Source organism: Lissotriton helveticus, assembly GCF_964261635.1.
Source record: "Lissotriton helveticus chromosome 1_1 unlocalized genomic scaffold, aLisHel1.1 SUPER_1_unloc_16, whole genome shotgun sequence".
NCBI classification, from domain to species: domain Eukaryota; kingdom Metazoa; phylum Chordata; class Amphibia; order Caudata; family Salamandridae; genus Lissotriton; species Lissotriton helveticus.
Genome location: NW_027611655.1, coordinates 2,247,222 through 2,268,207, shown reverse-complemented (window position 1 = coordinate 2,268,207; position 20,986 = coordinate 2,247,222). Strand labels below are relative to the sequence as shown.

Below are 20,986 nucleotides of genomic sequence, written 5' to 3'. Positions count from 1 at the left end.
TTCAGGGGTTTTAGGTCCAATACTCATACCCCGAAAATGTCTTTGTCCTCTTTGCGCAAGGGTCTCTGAGCCCAGTCCAAACCAGTTCTGTCCTCTCTGGTGCAGCTGCTCAGCAGGAGGTGGTGGCAGCATTGTGTGAGGCAGACAGGACCTATTCAGGTGCAAGGGAAATCTTCTCCCACCACTCTAAGTGCAGACCGGGCCTACTCGGGTGCTAGTGAGAACTGCTCCCCCTACTCTGAATGCAGCCCAGGTCTACTCAGCCCAGCCCTGACTCATTCAGGAAAGGCAGGACACACATCAACCCCCCCGGTGGCTGTCTGAGAGAATGCACTTCCCCAGCCCCTGTCACTCCAAAACCAGACAGTCAATACACAATTTAAAAACCATCTTTAGTAAAAAGATGTGTTATTAAATTCTAAGTTCAGAGAGCCTAAACATTATTTTTCCATCTTATCCTACTGGAAGATATGCTTGTAAAATGTTACAGAGCATTTCCCATTCTGTCCTATGGGGCAAGATAGCCTTTCAATAGTGAAAAACAAAATTGGCAGTATTTCACTATCAGGACATGTTGCACACATCAGAACACGTCCTACCTTTCACATAAACTGCACCCTGCCCAGAGGGGTACTTTAGGCCTACCATAAGAGTGTCCTATATGTAAGAAGAGGGAAGGTTAGGATCTGGCAAGTGGGTGCACTTGCCAAATCGACATGGCTGTTAGCAAACTGCACACAGGCAATGCAGTGGCAGGTCTGAGACATCTTTTTAGGGCTACTCATGTGGGTGGCACAATCAGTGCTGCATGCCCACTAGTAGTATTTGATTTACCAGCTCTGGCACACCCAGTGCACTTTACTAGGGACTGACCAGTAAATCAAAATATGCCAATACGGGAGAACCAATCTGTAGTAATTAAGGCGTAGACAGCTTAATTATATTAGATTTGGTTTAATAGTTACACGGTCGTGGAGCACAGATCAAGCTCCACCAGGCTCAGCAATAGGCAATAAACTAACTACAATTCTACACAGTATCTAAGCAACAGCTCATAGCAACGCTTGCATTCTGATCCAGAATGCAAGCACAGGATATAACATACCTTTTTTCTTCTTAAACAACAAAATAAAATAAAAAATATATAAAAGAAATAAACACAAATATGATAGTAAAATACAATTAAAACAAAATGTACTTGTAACAAAGAGGCAGAAATCGTTTCATATAACTTTTCCTAACTGACCCTTCAACATGAGAATCTGAAGTAGAAATGAGTCAATTAAAATTCCCAGAAGATGAGTCCGCATCATCATCACGAATGACCTTGGAAAACTTATTAAGATTCCACCAGTGTCCACCTTCAATTTGTACAGCGTTACTGTTTTTTTTATTTACACCCAGCATTGAGATTGAGCATCGGTGATGTGCACACCTCCTTTTATTTGTTGTTTCCAAGTTGGACAGCAAAATTTTACCATACAGCAGCGCAGTTGTATTTTACAACAGCACATCACACAGTGATGCGCACCCCTTTCTTTACTCCTTCAGCAGCGTGTCGAACTGTGATACGCACACTTTTCCTTACAGCATATTTGTTCCAGTGCCACAGTTATTTTCATTGTGGTTGCCATGACAAGATTTACAGCTACATTTGGTGAGGTGCACACTGTAGTTTTTTCTGCTAATGCCATAATTTATTTTGAATACACGTTTAAACATTACTTTATGTCTACATCAGCATCCATTGAAGGCCACCAGAAAGAATCACGAAGACGACGCTTCATGAGTGTAAAACCCAGATGACCCTCATGGCGTAGAAAGCTTAATTATATTAGAGTTGGTTTAATAGTTACACGGTTGTGGAGCACAAATCAAGCTCCACCAGGCTCAGCAGTAGGCAATAAACTAACTACAATTCTACACAGTACCTAAGCAACAGCTCATAGCAACACTTGCATTCTGATCGAGAATGCAAGCACAGGATATAACACAGTCATAATAACAATTTACACAGAGAGCATATGCACTTTTGCACTGATTGCAGTGGTAAAGTACCCAGAGTCCTAAAACCACAACAGGTCAGGAAAAAATAGGAGGAAGAAGCAAAAAGTTTGAGGATAACCCTGCAAAAAGGGCCAAGTCAAACAGCCCTCAAGACCTGGCTGTTTGAATAAGCCTACAGGACCTGCAAGCACATGGCTAACCTATTGGGCGATTAGCCGGGCTTTATAAATCCTGCTCGATTGAAGCCTTGATCAGGTGGAATTAACAGTTAGCCTTTTATAAACAAGTAAAGCGAAGCGACCAGTTTTTTTATAGCGTCTATCCAAGTATCGATGTCTTCAGGATGGTGAAACACTGACCTATCAATTGTCCCTGCTGTCCCTTCAAGGACTGAGGATTTATTTTTGTATACTTCCCAATGTGGCTCTTCGGTCACCGCATGGGCCCATACAGTTCAGTAGTATTATGTTTTTTATCATTGTTACTTGGTGGTAGCCCAGTCGGAGAGAAGCGTGGCATAGAGCGATTGCCTTTGTCATGACAATATCATAGTAGACTCTGGAACAGGAAACAGGCTTTGTCAAGATGCTTAGTGACCATGAGTCGGCTTTGTAAACAGGACACAACACTGGATGTGTTATCCCGTCACCACAACCAGCAGTGACATCGCAGACCACCTCAATCTAAGTATGCGGGCATAGAGTTCATAAAATTGATACAATGTCTCTTGCGTTTTGTTGCTGGTTTAAAATTTGCATTGTGCTTATATACGTAACCAAAAGAAGCACAAATGATAGACGGAATTTGGAATAAATCAAACATTCACCCCAAATCAAGAGATCGGGTTTAAATCCATTGTCATTTTGCTCACCATGCCGCGCCAGTATAGACCCTGCTATATGCAAACCATTGGCCCTGCTCCTCATGGGAACAGTCCAGCTCGAACTGCAAAGACAGGTCCTCCCTAGACCAGAAACAAGCATCCTGGGACTGGTCTTGGGGTATCACCCCTCATCAGTCAGCTTGAATCCAGTGCACAGTGAGCCCGGGTCCCACGTCTGGGCATACCCTTGGCCCTTTATATGGTTCCTCACCCGGGTGGGCTTTCCTATGGTACAGTGGTTGTGTGGTGCCCTTCTAATAAATGCTGTGTCACTTTCTGTACATTCGTATGGTTACTTCTTTAAGAAAACTTTGTCACATTCTCCAGGAACTCGCCCAAGTTTTGCAAAGCCATCCCTTGCTTCATCACCCAACTCGCCTCTGCCTCCGAACACTACATATTCTTAGCAGATTTCAACTTCCACATGGAAGACCATAGCGATGCCAGCACTGACAACCTAATAGAAAGCATGAGCAACATCGGCCTCACCCAACTGATGATCAACCCAACACACATCGTAGGGCACATGCTTGACTCCATCTTCATCTCCAGTGAAACAATCAAGTACCACCATGTCACAGAACTCACCTGGACCGACCACTCCATTGTCCACTTCACCATCACAGGGCACAACGCTACAGAAACCAAAGCCAAACCACCCAGAAAACCTCAGCGCAACTTGAAAACTGTCTCAGACGAGAACTGGAACAACACTCTCCATGCCAACTGACTGGACAAAGCTCAAGACCTTAAACAGGCCATCAAGAACTTCACAGACTGGATCACCGACTATGTCACCCCCGCCGAGCCGAACAAGATCAGAGAATCTGCAAAGTGTGTCAAGAAAGAAGATAGATTACCAGTAAGGATCCAGTGCACTACACCACCTTCAGGACATCGATCAACCACTACCACCTCCTCAAAGAAGAGAGCGCTCACATGCTGCATAGAGATCAGCTCAAACCACAGCAATGAGCTCTTCACCATCGTTAGTGAATTCAGCAACCCTGCGTCCACTGAGAATATCATAACTCCCTCCTAGTATCTGTGCTACACGCTTGCTGACTACTTCCATTAGAAGATCGCCGTCATCAACAGGGACTTTGAATCTCAGCTCTCCGCAAGTGACAGCCTCGACCTCCTCACACCCACTGACACTAACTCCGACCTCGGGCCACTTCCTGGGATACCCTCATTGCACAAGACACCACCTCTATAATGAACACAATGCACTCTGGGGTACCCGCTGATTCATGCTCCCACGTTATCTTTAACCTCAGGAGCAAGGCGATCAGCTTAGAGCTCACAAATCCACTGAACAGATCCATCGTGATGGCCTCCTTCCCGAAAGATTGGTAACATGCAGAAGTGAAACCCCTCCTGAAAAAACCTTCAGCAGACCTAGAGCAGTTGAAGATTTCCTGACTGATACCTCTGCTCTCGTTCCCGGCCAAAGTCTTCGAGGGGTTGATCAAGAGGCAGCTGACCAGACACCTGGAGCACAACAACCTCCTGAACTCCTCCCGGTTTGGCTTCCGAGCCAATAAAAGCATAGAGACCGCCCTGATAGCAGCCATAGATGACATCAAGGCCTCCTGGACCTCAATGAGACCGCAGCCCTCATCTCCCTTGGCCTCTCAGATGCCTTAAACATGGTCTCGCACCAAATCCTGATCGACAAGCTCCACCACATTGGAATCCAAGGAAATGCCCTCAAATGGATCACCTCCTACCTCACTAGAAAAACTCAGACTCCCGCCCAACTCCTGAACCCAAGGACATCATTTGCAGCAGCTCACAAGGATCCTCCGTTAACCTAGCCCCCCTTCTCCTACACTTACATGACACCCCTAGCCAACATTGTCAGTTCGCACGGACTGAAGGTCATCTATACTGACTAGACCCACCTCTCTACCTCCAGAGACAACTTACATAGGTGCACGGCCAACATCACCGACTGGATAATAATAATAAAAACATTTATTAAGCGCCTGAATACACTAAGGACAGTGCGTCTCCGCGCTAGGATGCATTCCAACATGACTCCAAACAAAAATCAGACCATGAAAAGGAGAAGGGAAGAGGAGGAGAAACCCTGAATTAATACTAAACTTCAGGAAACAGGTAGGTCTTCGGTTTCTGCCGGAACCTGGTTTCCGACGGTTCCATCCGCAACTCAATAGGGAGTTCGTTCCAATGTTTGCTGGCCAAAAACCTGAAGGAACGCCCACCCATCCGTGCTTTATAAATGTGGGGTATCGAAATCTGCATACTGCCCATAGTTCTCAAAAAGCGCTTTGGACGATAAATAGTTAACATCCTATGGAGATAGGCCGGGCCCTTGCCGTGTGCAATACGATGACTAATGCACATGGCCTTGAACCGGATGCGTTCCCGCATGGGGAGCCAGTGCAAGATCTGTAACGCGTGTTTTCCCGAGGACTTCCTCAGCAACTTTAGGACAAGCCTGGCCGCCGCATTTTGGACACATTGCAGCTGGTTCAGTCCCTTTTTACTGAGGCCACAGAACAGGGCATTCCCATAATCAAGATGGGACGTTACCAGGGCATGGACTAAGGTTTTCCTTTCTGTAATAGGTAAGAGATCCAAGATTTTGCGCAGGACCTTCAGTATGCCATAGCATTTCCCCGCCATGTTGCCTATGTGTTGGGAGTATGAGAGATTGGGATCCCAGAGAACACCCAAGTTCTTCACAGTATCAGAAGGGGTGGGTGTAGGACCCAAGTCAACGGGCCAGAAGGCTGATGTCCAGATTGAAGGGGAGGAACCAATCACAAGAAGTTCGGTCTTATTCCCGTTCAGGCGGAGGCAATTGCACTTCATCCAAGCTGCCAGTGCCACAAGACAGGCAGAAAAATTATCTGCCGTCTCAACTGGGTTGTGAGATAGAGTAACCACCAGTTGCGTATCATCCGCATATGATACGATGTCCACCCCATAAGATTCCACCATCCTGGCCAAGGGATCCATACACAGATTAAACAGCACAGAGCTGAGAATGCAACCCTGCGGGACCCCTTGTTTTAAAGTTCGGGGCGTGGATCTGAAGGGGGGGACAGTGTATTTGGAATTTTCTATCCGCCAGGAAGGAGACCAACCATTCGTGCGCCAACCCGGTAACTCCCATCTCGCTCAGACGGGCAAGAAGTCTAGAGTGCGATACAGTATCAAATGCCGCACTCAAGTCCAGCAATATCAGGGCGGCGGTCTGTCCTTCATCCACTTTCTGGCGGAGCAATTCTGTGGAGAAAAGGAGGGCAGTTTCTGGAGAATGCTTCGCCCTAAAACCAGATTGGCAGAGGTGTAGAAGATAGTTATCCTCCACAAATTTAACCAACTGGTTATTGACCAATTTTTCCACCACTTTGGCACAGAACGGTAGAAGGGAAATGGGCCTAAGGTTATCCAGGTGGGAGATACTCAGGTTAGCCTTCTTTTTATTTGGGACTACCTGAGCGAGTTTCCATTCCTCAGGCACCTGTCTTTTTTGGAAGAAAAGGGAAGCCAGATTGCCTATGTAGTTGCATAAGAGGTGAACATGGTTCCTAAGAATATTAGGAGGAGCCACGTCCGTAGGGGATCCTGACTGGATGCTCATGATGAAGCACAACTGCCTAAAACTGAACACGGACAAGACAGAAGTCCTCATCTTCAGTAACCACGCATCTTCTTGAAGCAACGCATGGTGGTCAGCAGAACCTGGCTTCTTCCCCTCCCCTACTGACCATGCCTGTGACTCCAGCACTGTCCTGGACAACAAGCTCTCTATGGAGAAGCAAATCAACATGATCTCCGCCATCTGTTTCCTCACAATGCGCGTGCGCCACAAGATCTTTAGATGGCTCCCCGCCAGATACCTGCATTCCGCCTCCCTCTTCCTAGCTTAAACTCCCAGAGTCTAAGGCACAAGGAACAGAGGTCGTTCTTACTCCCACCAGGCTGAAAAGACCTGGAATGAACTCCCCCTGCACCGGAGATCTGCCTCATCACTGAATCTGGAAAGGTCAAGACCTGGCTGTTCAATTGATCGGCCCCTCCGGACAACAATTCCTCACCCAGCACCTTGAGAACTTCACTGATGATTTGCCGCGCTTAATACCCATTGATTGATTGACTCTGTACATTCATATAGATTTTTCTCAGTGGGGACTTTCTGATGCGGTTTTAACTCTCCCTTGTCAATAAATGCCTGGCTAAATTCAGTGCGGTCTTCAGGGTTGACTTTTAAGGCCGAGTTAGCTCTCCATTGATGAATGCATGGTCACGTTCAATACATTTATTGAGTTTCTCTCCTGTGTGAACATTCTGATATATTACATTTTGTTTTGTAATCAAACCCTTGTCACATTCTATTCATTAATAAGGTTTCTCCCTAGTGTGGATTTGTAAATTCTGCATTAGCGTATACTTCCTGTGGAAGACTTTATTAAACTCTGTACATACATTGGATTTCCTGCCCTGTACATTTTCAGATGTTGCTTCAGTTTTCCCTTTATTATGAATGCTTTGTGGTATTCAGAACATACATATGTTTTCTCCCCTGTGTGAACTTCCTGATCTTGTATTACATTTTGCTTTGTAATAAATCCCTGGTTACATTCTATAAATTCATGCGGTTTCTCTCCAGTGTGGAAGCTGATATTGCTTTAACTCTCCCTTTATAATAAATACCTTCTCACGTGCGGTGCAGTTGAATGGTCACCCTCCATTTGGAATAAATGCTATGTCACATTTTGTACAATTATATGGTTTCTTTCATGTGTGAACATTCTGATGTATTTTTAAACTATGCTTTGTAATAACTGCTGAGTAACATTCAGTACAACCATATCGTTTCTCATACGAGTGGAATTTCCTTATGAAGTATTTATCTTTGCCTAGTAATACATGTCTTGTTGCATTATGCACGTCCATAGGGTTTCTCTTCTACGTGGACTATCTGATGTTGCATAAGATGCAACTTTCTAATAAATGCTTTCTCACATTCAGTGCAGTTGAATGGTCTCTCTCCGGTGGGGATTTTCTAATGTTACTTCACCTCTCCATTGATTATAAATGCCTTGTCGCATTCTGTACATTGATATGATCTCTCTCCAGTGTGGATTTTCTGATGTTGTGTTAGCTCTACAATTGTTATAAATGCTTTGCCACATTCTGTACATTGATATGCTTTCTCCCCAGAGTGGACTTTCTGATGTTCCATTAGATGTGACTTTCTAATGAATGCTTTGTCAGATTCTGTACATTGATATGATCTCTCCCCAGTGTGGATTTTCTGATGTCAGTTTAGCTCTCCATTTGGTACATATGCTTTGTCCCATTATGTACATTGATATGGTTTCTCCCCAGTGTGGATTTTCTGATGTACCTTTAGCTCTCCATTTGTTATAAATGATTTGTCACATTCCGTACATTGATATGATCTCTCTCCAGTGTGGATTTTCTGATGTCGTTTTAATTCTCCATTTGTTACAAATGCTTTGTCACATTCTGTACATTGATATGATCTCTCTCCAGTGTGGATTTTCTGATGTAGCTTTAGCTCTCCATTTGTTTTAAATGATTTGTCACACTCTGTACATTTATATGGTTTCTCCCCAGTATGGATTTTCTGATGTTCCATTAGATGTGACTTTCTAATGAATGCTTTGTCACATTCTGTACATTTATATGGTTTCTCCCCAGTGTGGATTTTCTGATGTTCCATTAGATGTGATTTTGTAATGAATGCTTTGTCACATTCTGTACATTGATATGATCTCTCTCCAGTGTGGATTTTCTGATGTTGGTTTAGCTTTCCATTTGTTACAAATGATTTGTCACACTCTGTACATTTATATGGTTTCTCCCCAGTGTGGATTTTCTGATGTAGCTTTAGCTCTCCATTTATTTTAAATGATTTGTCACACTCTGTACATTGATATGGTTTCTCCCCAGTGTGGATTTTATGATGTCGCTTTATCTCTACAATTGTTATAAATGCTTTTTCACATTCTGTACATTGATATGGTTTCTCCCCAGTATGGATTTTCTGATGTCTCATTAGATGTGACTTTCTAATAAATGCTTTTTCACATTCTGTACATTGATATGGTTTCTCCCCAGTGTGGATTTTATGATGTCGCTTTAGATCTACAATTGTTATAAATGCTTTTTCACATTCTGTACATTGATATGGTTTCTCCCCAGTGTGGACTTTCTGATGTTCCATTAGACGTGACTTTATAATAAATGCTTTGTCACATTCTGTACATTGATATGGTTTCTCCCCAGAGTGGATTTTATGATGTCGCTTTAGCTCTACAATTGTTATAAATGCTTTTTCACATTCTGTACATTGATATGGTTTCTCCCCAGTGTGGACTTTCTGATGTTCCATTAGACGTGACTTTATAATGAATGATTTGTCACATTCTGTACATTGATATGGTTTCTCCCCAGTGTGGATTTTATGATGTCGCTTTAGCTCTCCATTTGTTATAAATGATTTGTCACATTCTGTACATTGATATGATCTCTCTCCAGTGTGGATTTTCTGATGTCGTTTTAATTCTCCATTTGTTACAAATGCTTTATCACATTCTGTACATTGATATGGTTTCTCTCCAGTGTGGATTTTCTGATGTCGTTTTAATTCTCCATTTGTTACAAATGCTTTGTCACATTCTGTACATTGATATGGTTTCTCTCCAGTGTGGATTTTCTGATGTCGTTTTAGGTCTCCATTTGTTACAAATGCTTTGTCACATTCTGTACATTTATATGGTTTCTCCCTAGTGCGGATTTTCTGATGTCGCTTTAGCAATACAAGTGTTATAAATGCTTTTTCACATTCTGTACATTGAAATGCTTTCTCCCCAGTGTGGATTTTCTGATGGAGCTTTAGCTTTCTATTTATTATAAATGCTTTGTCACACTCTGTACATTTATATGGTTTCTCCTCTACGTGGACACTCTGAGGCTGCATTGGGTCTTTCATTGCAAAGAAAACTTTTCCGCAGTCAGTCCATCGATATGGTTCTCCTCCAGTATGATTTTCTGATGTTGCACTTGCTCTTTCTCTCCCTAATAAATGAGTTGTCACTTTCTAGATATTCATACGGTTTCTCTTCTGTGTGTTCTTTCTGATCCAGGTTAGCTCTTCTTTCGTAGTGAGAACCTTATCAGACTTGCTTCAGTTTGTCAGTGTGTTATTTCGTCAATGTATATCAGGTGATCCCTAGGAGCCAAGTACAGACCGCATTGGGCAGTTTGGATTTTCTGTTGTAGAAAGACTTTGGCGAGGCATTAGCCTTCAAGGGAAGAAATTTCGAGGTATACAGTTTTTACATCACTACCTACACAAGTGATGTTTAATGCTTTCACCTTTTTTGTTCATTACTACATTTCACCTGTTGGAAAAAATATATTTAAAAAAACACTGGATAAGCTTAAATGGTAGGTCCATCACGAAAATCTATTGGCATTTAATGAGACATTTAATGGACCACATAGACAAGTGCACTGAAGAAATTCTAGATTACACTTTCAATGTAAAGATGCAATAGAGTGGTTTTGACGTGCACCAGTATCTCTTTCACTCCCAGCACTCACTCCAGACTACCAAAGGGAGTTATCATTCCTTTCTATGCGGTCAGTCTACTACCCTCTGAACGGTAAGAGTGGGCCCCTTCCTCCCCTCTGCCCAGAAAGACCCATCGGGATGCAGATAAGTGCTAAATCACACCCAACCCTTGCAGTGTCTGTGGCTCTCTAGAAGGAATACACAAAAGGGTTGGTCACCTAGCCCAGACGTGTACTAGAGTCAGGCTGTAAGGCACAAAGAGCAGTACAAGCAGAGAAAAGTAGCTTTTCTAAAATAGTAATGTTAAATCCGACTTTACCAGTAAAGAGGATTTCTCATTACCATTGCAAAGATATAAAACATGAAAAGACTACTCCTTTCCAATCAGGAATTACAGCTTAAAGGTATTCTGAGGAATTCCCAGTTCTAGCCAAAGAGAGGAGTAGGACTTACAGCAGTGAAAAAGTAATTTAGCTTTTTGTCACAACCAGGACATGTAAAACATAGTATAACGTCCTGCCCTTTGGGTTACCAAGGGCCTTCCTTAGGGGAGACATATGTAAAAAGGGGAGTTTTTGGCTTGGCAAGCAGCTTTAAATGTCAAGTTGGTGTGGCAGTAAACTTCACACACGGGCACTGCAGTGGAAGGCCTGAGACATGATTTCAGGCTGCATATGTGGGTGGCACGGTCAGTGCTGAAGCCCACTAGTAGCAATAATTAGCAGGCCCTGGGCACATGTAATGCACTTTATTAGGGACATAAGCAACTGAGTATGAGCCCATGCTACCATGTTTAGGGGAGAGAGCACAAACATGTTAGCACTGATTAGCAGTGGTAACAGGTGCAGAGTCCTAAAGCCAGCAAAAACTAGCACAGAAAATGGAGGGAGGCAGGAAAAAAGTTGGGGAAAGAACGCCCTAAGGCTATCAGGTTTAACAGAGCCTTTTCCAGTGAATGGACCACACAACAAAGAGCATCACAATAACGGCGGGAAATATAATCAATTGCTCCAAGGGAGTCCTTTATACTATAAGTACCCGTGATAGGACCCAGACAATATTCTGAGCATCATTCACATAGTGTAACTCCAGAGATCAGAGGCTCTGGCCAGAGCTACACAAGAAAAAGGAGGTTTACAACCATAATAAACAAACATTAGCAAAGTCAAGAAGTCTCACCTTTTAGACATATAGGCTTTCCCATTGCTGCACAACATCAAGAAAGAACAAGCATTTGCAATGCAATGGATATAGCATTTTTTTGAGTTGGAGCTATAAGTGTAAATATAAATATGTTTTACTTATGCGTTTAGTAGTGGATGGATGCGATGGCAATTGTGTGATTTACAATTAATTTATAAGCAAGCGTATTGATTGTGTTTCTGGTGTATGGGGCTTACTGGGATACAGTTTAAAGCAATCCTGGGTTTGTTTTAGCAAATGAATACTATGCAGTTATTAAGGACACGACGAGAATGCTTTATTACATAAAGGGAAATGCTGGGTATGGACATATTGAATCCAAGAGAATAAGAGTCACCTGATTATTTTGTTTGTGGATATTTAATAACGTTAAGCAGTATGATGGTGCTAATTTTACCTGTTTTTAACACCCTGTTGGGTGGCTGCTATGAATCTGGTGCAATTATCCCAAGGGGTCCACAACAAGTAGAATAAAGAGAAAATTCCAGGTTGTAACTAGTAGGTGTGTGCACAGACTATTGAAATATAGCCGGAGGTTGTAATGATAGGATGAACATGGAGACAGACTGGGGACGCACAGGATGCAAAAAACATGAGGAGCCGAGACACGATGAGCAGGGCTACAGTGAGACAATGAAAGCTGAAGCAGACACAGGAATTACAGGTTATGAAGGTAGAGATGCATAAACCAAAGGGGGTGTATTTGGGGGTGGACAAACATTGGAGCACGGGGTATCACAAGGTATAATAAGAGGGTGAGGTAAACCCGTCAAGGTACAGAGACTGGGGGTGCAAGCAATGGATACACAGTGGGAGCGACGAGGACTGGTGAGAGCTAGCGTATTGCAGGGAGGCAGGGGCACACTGAGCACATACAGCTGTTCAAAAACCGAAGTGATGTATCTCTGTGTGAACCCATTAGGAGGTAGCAAAGAAGTGTCCCAAATTTTTACTCTCATCGTCCTAAATTTACACCAATGCCAGTTGGTCACCCAAGGTGATAGAGATGCATAGAGCACCGTGGTGAGCCTAGGAGAGGGGGCAAAGGCTAGTGCCTGAGAGGAGGTAAAGGCAAGGCAAGCAGAGTGCTTTAGGTGAAGGAGACAAAGAAAGTGCTCCGAGGAGAAGGGGCAGTGAGGATTTCTTCAAAGGTAGGACATTGTAAAAGAAAAACCCAGCGCTTGTGAATTGCATTCTCAATGACATGGAGTCATCATGTAAACCTACCTGGTCAGTAAATGTACAGGAATTTATATAGCGCAAATCACCGAGCGTTTTCTGGTATTCCCCTGTGAGATAACCCCGGCAGGGTATCCGCAAGGTGAAAGCCAGGCATCCCGCCGCGAGGGGCCGTTGTGGAGATTAAGCAAGCTATTGCCCAGAGTTGCAGAGTGTGAACCCGTGAATCGAGTAGGCACCGGAGCGAGAATTGTCGAGTCCATGGACATTTTAGGCCTCAAGACCCCGCTGAGCCGGGAATTGAACCCTGGTCCCGGGCTGACCTCTGCTTCCAGGTCTGCCTCATCTAACCAGTGAGCCACGCTTCTCCTTTGAGGGTAGAGCCAGGTCAGGATTTCACAATATCCACCTGAATCTTATTTACATGCGATAAGGAAAATGGGAACCAGAATGGGTGTGTAATCTGGCCCTCGTCAACCTGCGTTGGATGACCCTAATCTATAAACAATTAGAAAACATGATCACGATGCTTCCACAAGAAGCCAGGCATCTTTTTGATAATAATAATCATATCCAAACTTAAACTCACTCTTATAAAAAAAATGCTCTAGCTAGGAAGGCATGTGTTATGATATGTATTGAATGACTAGATTATTGCCTTATTAAAAATACAAGCATTTTGAGAAGGCAACCTGCCGGCCAAGAGTGCCGCTTATTCTTTCCTCCTCAAGTGTCACACACGGCTCGCCACTAATGGAAAAGTACCCGACTCTTGTAACTAAAAGGGTTTTAGCACATGACAACTCTACAGAGGGTTCATTTTACAAAGTTGAGTTTTTAACAAACCAGTGAGGTATAAGAGCCCACTTCAGAGAATTGCAAAAGACACACATTTTTATGCTTGTGGGAGAATGTACGTTCATCATATGACTGAGAATTAAAGACGTCATGTTTGTTTTTTATTCTCAGATGGACAGATTAAGGAATGAGTAAGGGCGTAATCACACAATGAGAGCTAATGGAACATTTTTTAAAGCGTAAGAACATGCAGAAAATGGTCTGTAAATTCAAACATATGTTGTGCTGAGGTTTTTTTTCTGCAATAGAAAAAGCCACATCTGCGCGTGCATTCAAGAGGGGACAATTTTTAGAAAGTCCCCAAGGTTTTTCAAATTAAGTACAAAAAAACACATGGATTGTGTTCCGATGCATTTATTTGCGGTTCAATCTCGCCATTTCTCCCGTACTTTTTATGCCAAGGGAAATGACATTTTTTTGGAACAGCGCTTGGTATTTTCACACTTGACTCCCCCAGCCAGTCAGGCTTTTAACAGCCATTCACAGCCTCTAGATAACTGCACGGCTCAGGGGAGGGGGATGCAAGCACATCCCAGCCTTTGATGGGCTGGGAATGGAGAGGGGACCATGTGCCTGGAGCCCTGGCCCCCAAACTGCAGCCAGACGAGCCCAGTGGTAAGTCAGTGCAGGCAGACAGAGCCCACACAGTATACTCATCTGCTGTCCGTCGGTCCTGCGGGAGCAGCTGATGTCTAGACGTCTCTTCGACCTGCCGCTGCCTCATTGGGGAGTTGGAGCAAGGTTCATCCCTGCCGTAGCTCTATGGCCGAGACTCATTCAATGTTTACTCACAAGGTTTCTTCCCTGCTGTTGCTCTCTGGCTGAGACTCATTCAATGTTTACTCACAAGGGTCCTTCCCTGCCGTAGCTCTCTGGCTGAGACTCATTCAAAGTTTACTCACAAGGTTCCTTCTTTGCTGTAGCTCTCTGGCTGAGACTCATTCAATGTTTACTCACAAGGTTCCTTCCCTGCTGTAGCTCTCTGGTCAAGACTCATTCAATGTTTACTCACAAGGTTCCTTCCCTGCTGTAGCTCTCTGCCGAGGCTCTTTCAATGTTTACTCACAAGGTTCCTTCCCTGCTGTAGCTCTCTGCCGAGACTCATTCAATGTTTACTCACAAGGTTCCTTCCCTGCTCTAGCTCTCTGGCTGAGACTCATTCAATGTTTACTCACAAGATTCCTTCCCTGCTGTTGCTCTCTGGCTGAGACTCATTCAATGTTTACTCCCAAGGTTCCTTCCCTGCTGTAGCTCTCTGGTCGAGACTCATTCAATGTTTACTCACAAGGTTCCTTCCCTGCTGTAGCTCTCTGGTCGAGACTCATTCAATGTTTACTCACAAGGTTCCTTCCCTGCCGTAGCTCTCTGGTCGAGACTCATTCAATGTTTACTCACAAGGTTCCTTCCCTGCTGTTGCTCTCTAGCCGAGACTCATTCAATGTTTACTCACGCTCCTCCTTGAACCTGCATGCGTAGCGCTCACTGGGTTTGCACAACTCTGCTGTTATCTCAGCTGAAGCAGCGGTGCTGCTCAAATTAAACAAGCATTTGCAATGCAATGGGAAGCCGCCTTTACAACGAGGTAAATAAATTGCATGCATTTGCCCCGCATTTTTTTTTACATCGATTATACATTTACATCAAATTCCAATACCACAAATTTAAGGTACGTTGGGGGGAGTGGGCGGTCTAAATATAAAAACAATGCGTGGTATTGGAATGAGATGAAAATGCATAATCGCGGTAAAAAAATGCATGCAATATATATACACCAGCGTTGTACCATTGTACAACCCAATGCAATAGGTAACACATGTGAGAAGTTGGCCTGATATATGATGTTTCCAATTCTGGAACCACCTTGTATCAGTCCAAACAATCCATTATGGTGTCTGGTTGTAAGTCAACCTTATTAGACAAGCTATCCTAGGGGTAGCATGGACTAAGCAGCCTAAAGGCTTAACTTAAGAGGTCGTGTTAAGCGAGCTGTTTTACCACATACAATCCTGTAATATCAAATGAAAGGACACCACACAAGTATATATTATAAAAATATATGTATTTATTACTAAAAACAATCCCCAGTATTCTTTATGAATAAAGGGGCACAAGCGTTAAATCAAAAGCACAGTATAACATACAAAGTTGCACAATTTTGGATGAGGCCAAGGGGCCACTCAAACCATATACTAAAAAAATGGTATAAGAGGGACCATTCAATCAGTGGTTAGGCCTAGGGCCTAGGGAATCGCTGGGAGCAGTCAGGACAAGCAATGCTGAAGTCGGGAAAAGCCCGCGGGATTCGGGTGCAGTGCAGAAAGTGCACGCATGCATCAATGTTAACCAATGGTGAGTAAAAGTTACAAAGTTAAAGTTTAAGGACACTTCCGCTGAACCTAGAGGAACAAAACTTAAGACACAGACCCTAGAGGTGTGTACCAGTTTGGGAACACCGGCGTTGCAATGTTACCTCACCCACAGGAAGTGGGTGCACAAGGTCGAAGTTGAGTCGGGTTTCGTCACACAGGCTCTTGGTGCTTGGAGCTGAAAGGGCTGCAGGCGGGGTGAAGGAGAAGTGTCCGGTGGAGTCCAAGGGTGGATTCAAGTCGAAAAGTACCTGAAAGCAGAGGGGACAGAGTCTGGGTCACTCAGCAGTGACCAGGGTGGAACCAGGACGGAACCAGGCAATGTCGGGCGCAATCAGGTGGTTGTTGAGGAGCTTCTCTCCGCTGTCTTGAGGGCTCTGGGGCATCTACGATGTCCAGGAGCGGGTCATGATCTGTCCCACGCAGGCTCTCGCCGTCGGCGCTGTCGGCTTCAAGATTGGAGCAAACAACACTTGGCAAAAGCAATCCACGCGAAACCTGGAGATTGCTTCTCACTCGAACCAGGAGGGTCAGAGTGGGGGCTCCTTTTCAGGGAAGCTGGTGCAAATCTGGAGCAACCAGAATCGCAAGTCGAATTTCAAGTTTCGTTGGTACAGGGGCCACAAGCCAGCTGGCAAGTGACCGGAGCAACGCGTTGAGCCAAAAGAAGCAGAAGGGCCCCACGCAGCACTCGTCGAGTGTGGAGGACTGAACTTCGGTGCAAGAGTGGCTCAGGGTTGGGGCTTCTCAAACCCCGTTGTACAGCTTCGAGGGTCACTCGTGGGCTGCACGGTCAGCGTCTCGTGGTCTTTCCAAGATGGCATGCCCCACGCTTCCGGTTGCCTCCACGGGTCTCAGCTCTGCAGGGACTGTGGATCGGGCTGTTAGAAGGCATGCAAGCTTGATCTCGTTGATCTCTGTTGCTCGAGTTCCGGCTGGAACTGCAACAAAGCAGGCATCGAGGGCTGGATGGTGCCTGTTTGCACAGGGTGGTCACTCCTTGACCACAAGGGAGATTCTTCAGTCTTCTACGTCGAGTAGGATGTCGAAGGGTCCAGAGTTTCGTTTCTTATGTTTCTTATGTTTTTTATGTTTCATCAGGATAATCTGAAGTGCATTGGCACTGCTCCCATTCTTATACCAATCTAGGGGGCTGGATTACCTGCTAGGTCCCCTCCTATGGGTGGAAGTGGATACACCCCCTTCCTTTGATCCAGGCCGCACTGGCACGAGGGCTGGAGTGCCCCAGAACCGGTTTGGCCGGATTATGCAAGGGGCAGCCTTGTGCTCCCCATGCAGTGTCTGGTTTCTTTCAAACCTCCCTGCTACAATCCACTATCTCCTGTCTGTGTGGGTGTAACACCTCCCTGCGACAGGAAACCCTTTGTCCAGGCCCCTTGGGCTGAGTTTCGGTCAGCTTCAGGGGGTCAGACTTGTGTCTGTGGCAGAAGCATCCATTTTGTGGATCTGAGGCCCTTTTAGAAATGAACCGCATTTAAGTAAAGTAACATGTCTTACCCCTCTAGAGGGGTGGAATGCTATCCCCGTCGCCAGAACTGGCAAGGGGATAGTATTCCAAATCGTATGACACCTTACACGACATGTTTTGATAAAGCCAAACCAAAGTTGCTATATAACCGTGAGGATTATAATGCACTTAAGAGTATATGGTATGGCATTATCCTGAAACAGCTTAGGGAGTTGTTCCCGACGGCTGCAGACAGGCTCAGCTCATGCTAGAGCTCCATCTCACATTAAACCACGCACTCTGCTTCCAGGATTGATGAGGCTTTCCATAGGAGTGGCTCACAGGCTTATATGTGTTCAGATATAGGTTTAGATATAGGTATACTATATCTAAGCAAGGGGTGATTACACCACCTTACCCCAGCTGAGTGATCAGCCAGTTGTGTCAATTTAAGAACCAGCCAGGGGTGGCAAAAGATATGCTGCAGCCCCTGGTAGGCCTTGGTGACTCCTATGCCCTGGGCACCTATAGTGCATGATACAGGGGCTGACAAGGAGTCTAGTTCCAATTGTGGTATGTACCTATAGCACATGTATTAATAATTTAGAGAGAGAACATCAGGCTGGGGGTCTGATTAGCAGGCCCACAGCCTCAGTAGTCCAAAACAAGTGAAGCAAAAAGCAAAAATTTGGGGTGACCATAGGATAGCAGACCCTACTCTCCTACACAACCCCCCCCCCCCCCCCACAAAAAGCAAAGACATTAAACTTAACCATGACCAGATAAGTCTTCATGTTCTAAGTGGAAGTACCTGGGGAGACCATCTGCATTACCATGGCCAGTCCCTGGGCGGTGCTTCACTGTAAAGTCCATCCCCTGTAGGGAAATGGACCACCTGAGCAGTTTGGGATTTTCACCCTTCATCTGATTTAGCCACAAGAGGGGCTTATGGTCTGTCTGAACAAGGAAGTGAGTACCAAACAAGTATGGCCTCAGCTTCTTCAGGGCCCAAACCACAGCAAAGGCCTCCCTCTCAATAGCTGACCAACATTTCTCCCTGGGGGTCAGCCTTCTGCTAATGAAAGCAATGGGCTGGTCTTGACCATCTTGATTAAGTTGTGAAAGCACAGCTCCCACCCCCAACTCAGAAGCATCTGTCTGTACAATGAACTGTTTGGAGTAGTCAGGACTCTTCAGGATAGGTGCAGAGCACATGGCCTTCTTCAGGTCCTCAAATGCCTTTTGACAGCTAACTGTCCACTGAACCTTTTTTGGCATCTTCTTGGATGTCAAGTCATTTATTGGTGTCACAATGGACCCATAACTTTTCACAAACTTTCTGTAATACCCAGTCAGGCCCAAGAAGGCTCTGACTTGTGTCTGGGTAGTTGGAGGAGCCCAGTCCTGTAGGGTCTGGATCTTGCTCTCCAGTGGTTGAACCTGACCCCCACCTACTAGGTGGCCCAGGTACACAACCTTACTCTGCCCTATCTGGCACTTGGTAGCCTTGATAGTCAGGCCTGCCTTCTGCAGGGCCTCCAGAACCTTCTTCAGGTGGATCAGGTGATCCTCCCAGGTGGAGCTAAAGACAGCAATATCATCTAGATATGCTGCACAAAAGTCATCCAGCCCAGCAAGGACTTGATTCACCAACTTTTGGAAGGTGGCAGGTGCATTCTTCAAACCAAAGGGCATCACCACAAACTGATAATGTCCACTGGGGGTAGAGAATGCTGTCTTGGCTTTTGACTCCTCAGCTAGTCTGATTTGCCAATAGCCAGCTGTCAAATCAAATGTGCTCAAAAACTTGGCAGAAGCCAATTTGTCAATGAGCTCATCTGCTCTTGGAATGGGGTGTGCATCTGTCCTAGTGACAGCATTGAGACCTCTGTAGTCCACACAAAACCTCATTTCTCTCTTTCCATCTTGGGTATGAGGTTTTGGCACAAGGACTACTGGGCTGGCCCATGGGCTCTCTGATGGCTCAATCACTCCAAGCTCCAACATCTTTTGCACCTCAGCCTTGATACAATCCCTGATATGGTCAGGTTGCCTGTAGATCTTATTCTTGACAGGCAGACTGCCACCAGTGTCCACCTCATGGGTGCACCAGTTTGTCTGACTGGGTGTGAGTGAAAACAAGTGTCTGTGGGCTTTCAAAACTTGTCTGCAGTCCAGCTGTTGCTGGTCAGTGAGGCTGCCTGCCAAGGCTACTCCATCAACTGAACCATCATCAGGGTTCTGAGAAAGCAGGTCTGGGAGAGGGTCACTCTCTTCCTCCTGTTCCCCATCTGTGGCCATGAGCAAGCTCATGTCCTCCCTGTCCACAAATGCTTTCAAACGATTTAGATGGAGCACCCTGTGGGGGCTCCTAGGGGTTCCAAAGTCAACCAGGTAGGTGACTTTTCCCTTTTTCTCAATGATAGGGTAGGGTCCAGTCCATTTGTCCTGGAGTGCTGCTGGGGCCACTGGCTCCAGCACCCACACCTTCTGCCCGGGTTGGTACTCAACCAGAACAGCCTTTTGGTCATGCCAAGCTTTCTGTAATTCTTGGCTGGCCTCCAGGTTTTTGGATGCTCTCTCCATATACTCAGCCATCCGGGAGCGGAGACCAAGTACATAGTCCACTACATCTAGTTTAGGCTTTTTGAGAGGTAACTCCCATCCTTCCTTCTCCAAACATAGTGGACCCCTCACAGGGTGGCCAAACAAAAGTTCAAAAGGGCTGTAGCCAACCCCCTTCTGTGGGACCTCTCTGTAAGCAAAGAGCAAGCAGGGTAAAAGGATGTCCCATCTCCGCCTAAGCTTCTCTGGTAACCCTTTTATCATTCCCTTGAGGGTCTTGTTGAATCTCTCCACAAGTCCATTGCACTGTGGGTGATAGGGTGTGGTAAACTTGTAGTTTATTCCACATTCCTTCCACATTGCTTTCAGATAGCTAGACATAAAATTAGTGCCTCTATCTGACAATACCTCCTTTGGAAAGCCCACTCTTGAGAAAACTGCAATGAGGGCTTTTACCACCACAGGTGCTGTGGTAGTCCTTAGGGGAATTGCTTCTGGGTACCTGGTGGCATGATCCACTACCACCAGTATAAATCTGTTCCCAGATGCTGTTTGAGGATCCATGGGACCCACAGTATCCATTCCAACTCTTTCAAAGGGTACCCCCACCACAGGCAGTGGTATGAGGGGGGCCTTTGTTGTGCCACCTGACTTACCACTGGCTTGGCAAGTGACACAGGAGCGACAAAACTCCTTGACATTTTCTGACATATGAGGCCAGTGAAAGTGTGAAACAAGCCTGTCCCACGTTTTGTTCTGGCCTAAGTGTCCTGCAAGGGGAATATCATGGGCCAAGGTGAGAAGGAAACCCCTACACTTCAGAGGTATAACCAACCTCCTAGCTGTACCAGGCTTGGGGTCTCTAGCCTCTG

The 20,986-nt window shown here is 45.2% G+C and overlaps 1 protein-coding gene across 1 annotated transcript; it reads right to left on the bottom strand.

Moving 5' to 3' along the window:
* Positions 1-7,323: 7,323 nt before the first annotated feature.
* Positions 7,324-10,298, bottom strand: LOC144805596 (uncharacterized). Its single transcript, XM_078672121.1, has one exon. It carries the CDS (start codon positions 9,888-9,890, stop codon positions 8,232-8,234), a length of 1,659 nt encoding a protein of 552 aa, XP_078528247.1. The 5' UTR covers positions 9,891-10,298; the 3' UTR covers positions 7,324-8,231.
* Positions 10,299-20,986: the final 10,688 nt, after the last annotated feature.

What these genes read in the sequence shown, in the direction of transcription:
- LOC144805596 (XM_078672121.1), bottom strand. Translation starts at nt 9,890, where the DNA reads ATGAAAGACCCAATGCAGCCTCAGAGTGTCCACGTAGAGGAGAAACCA.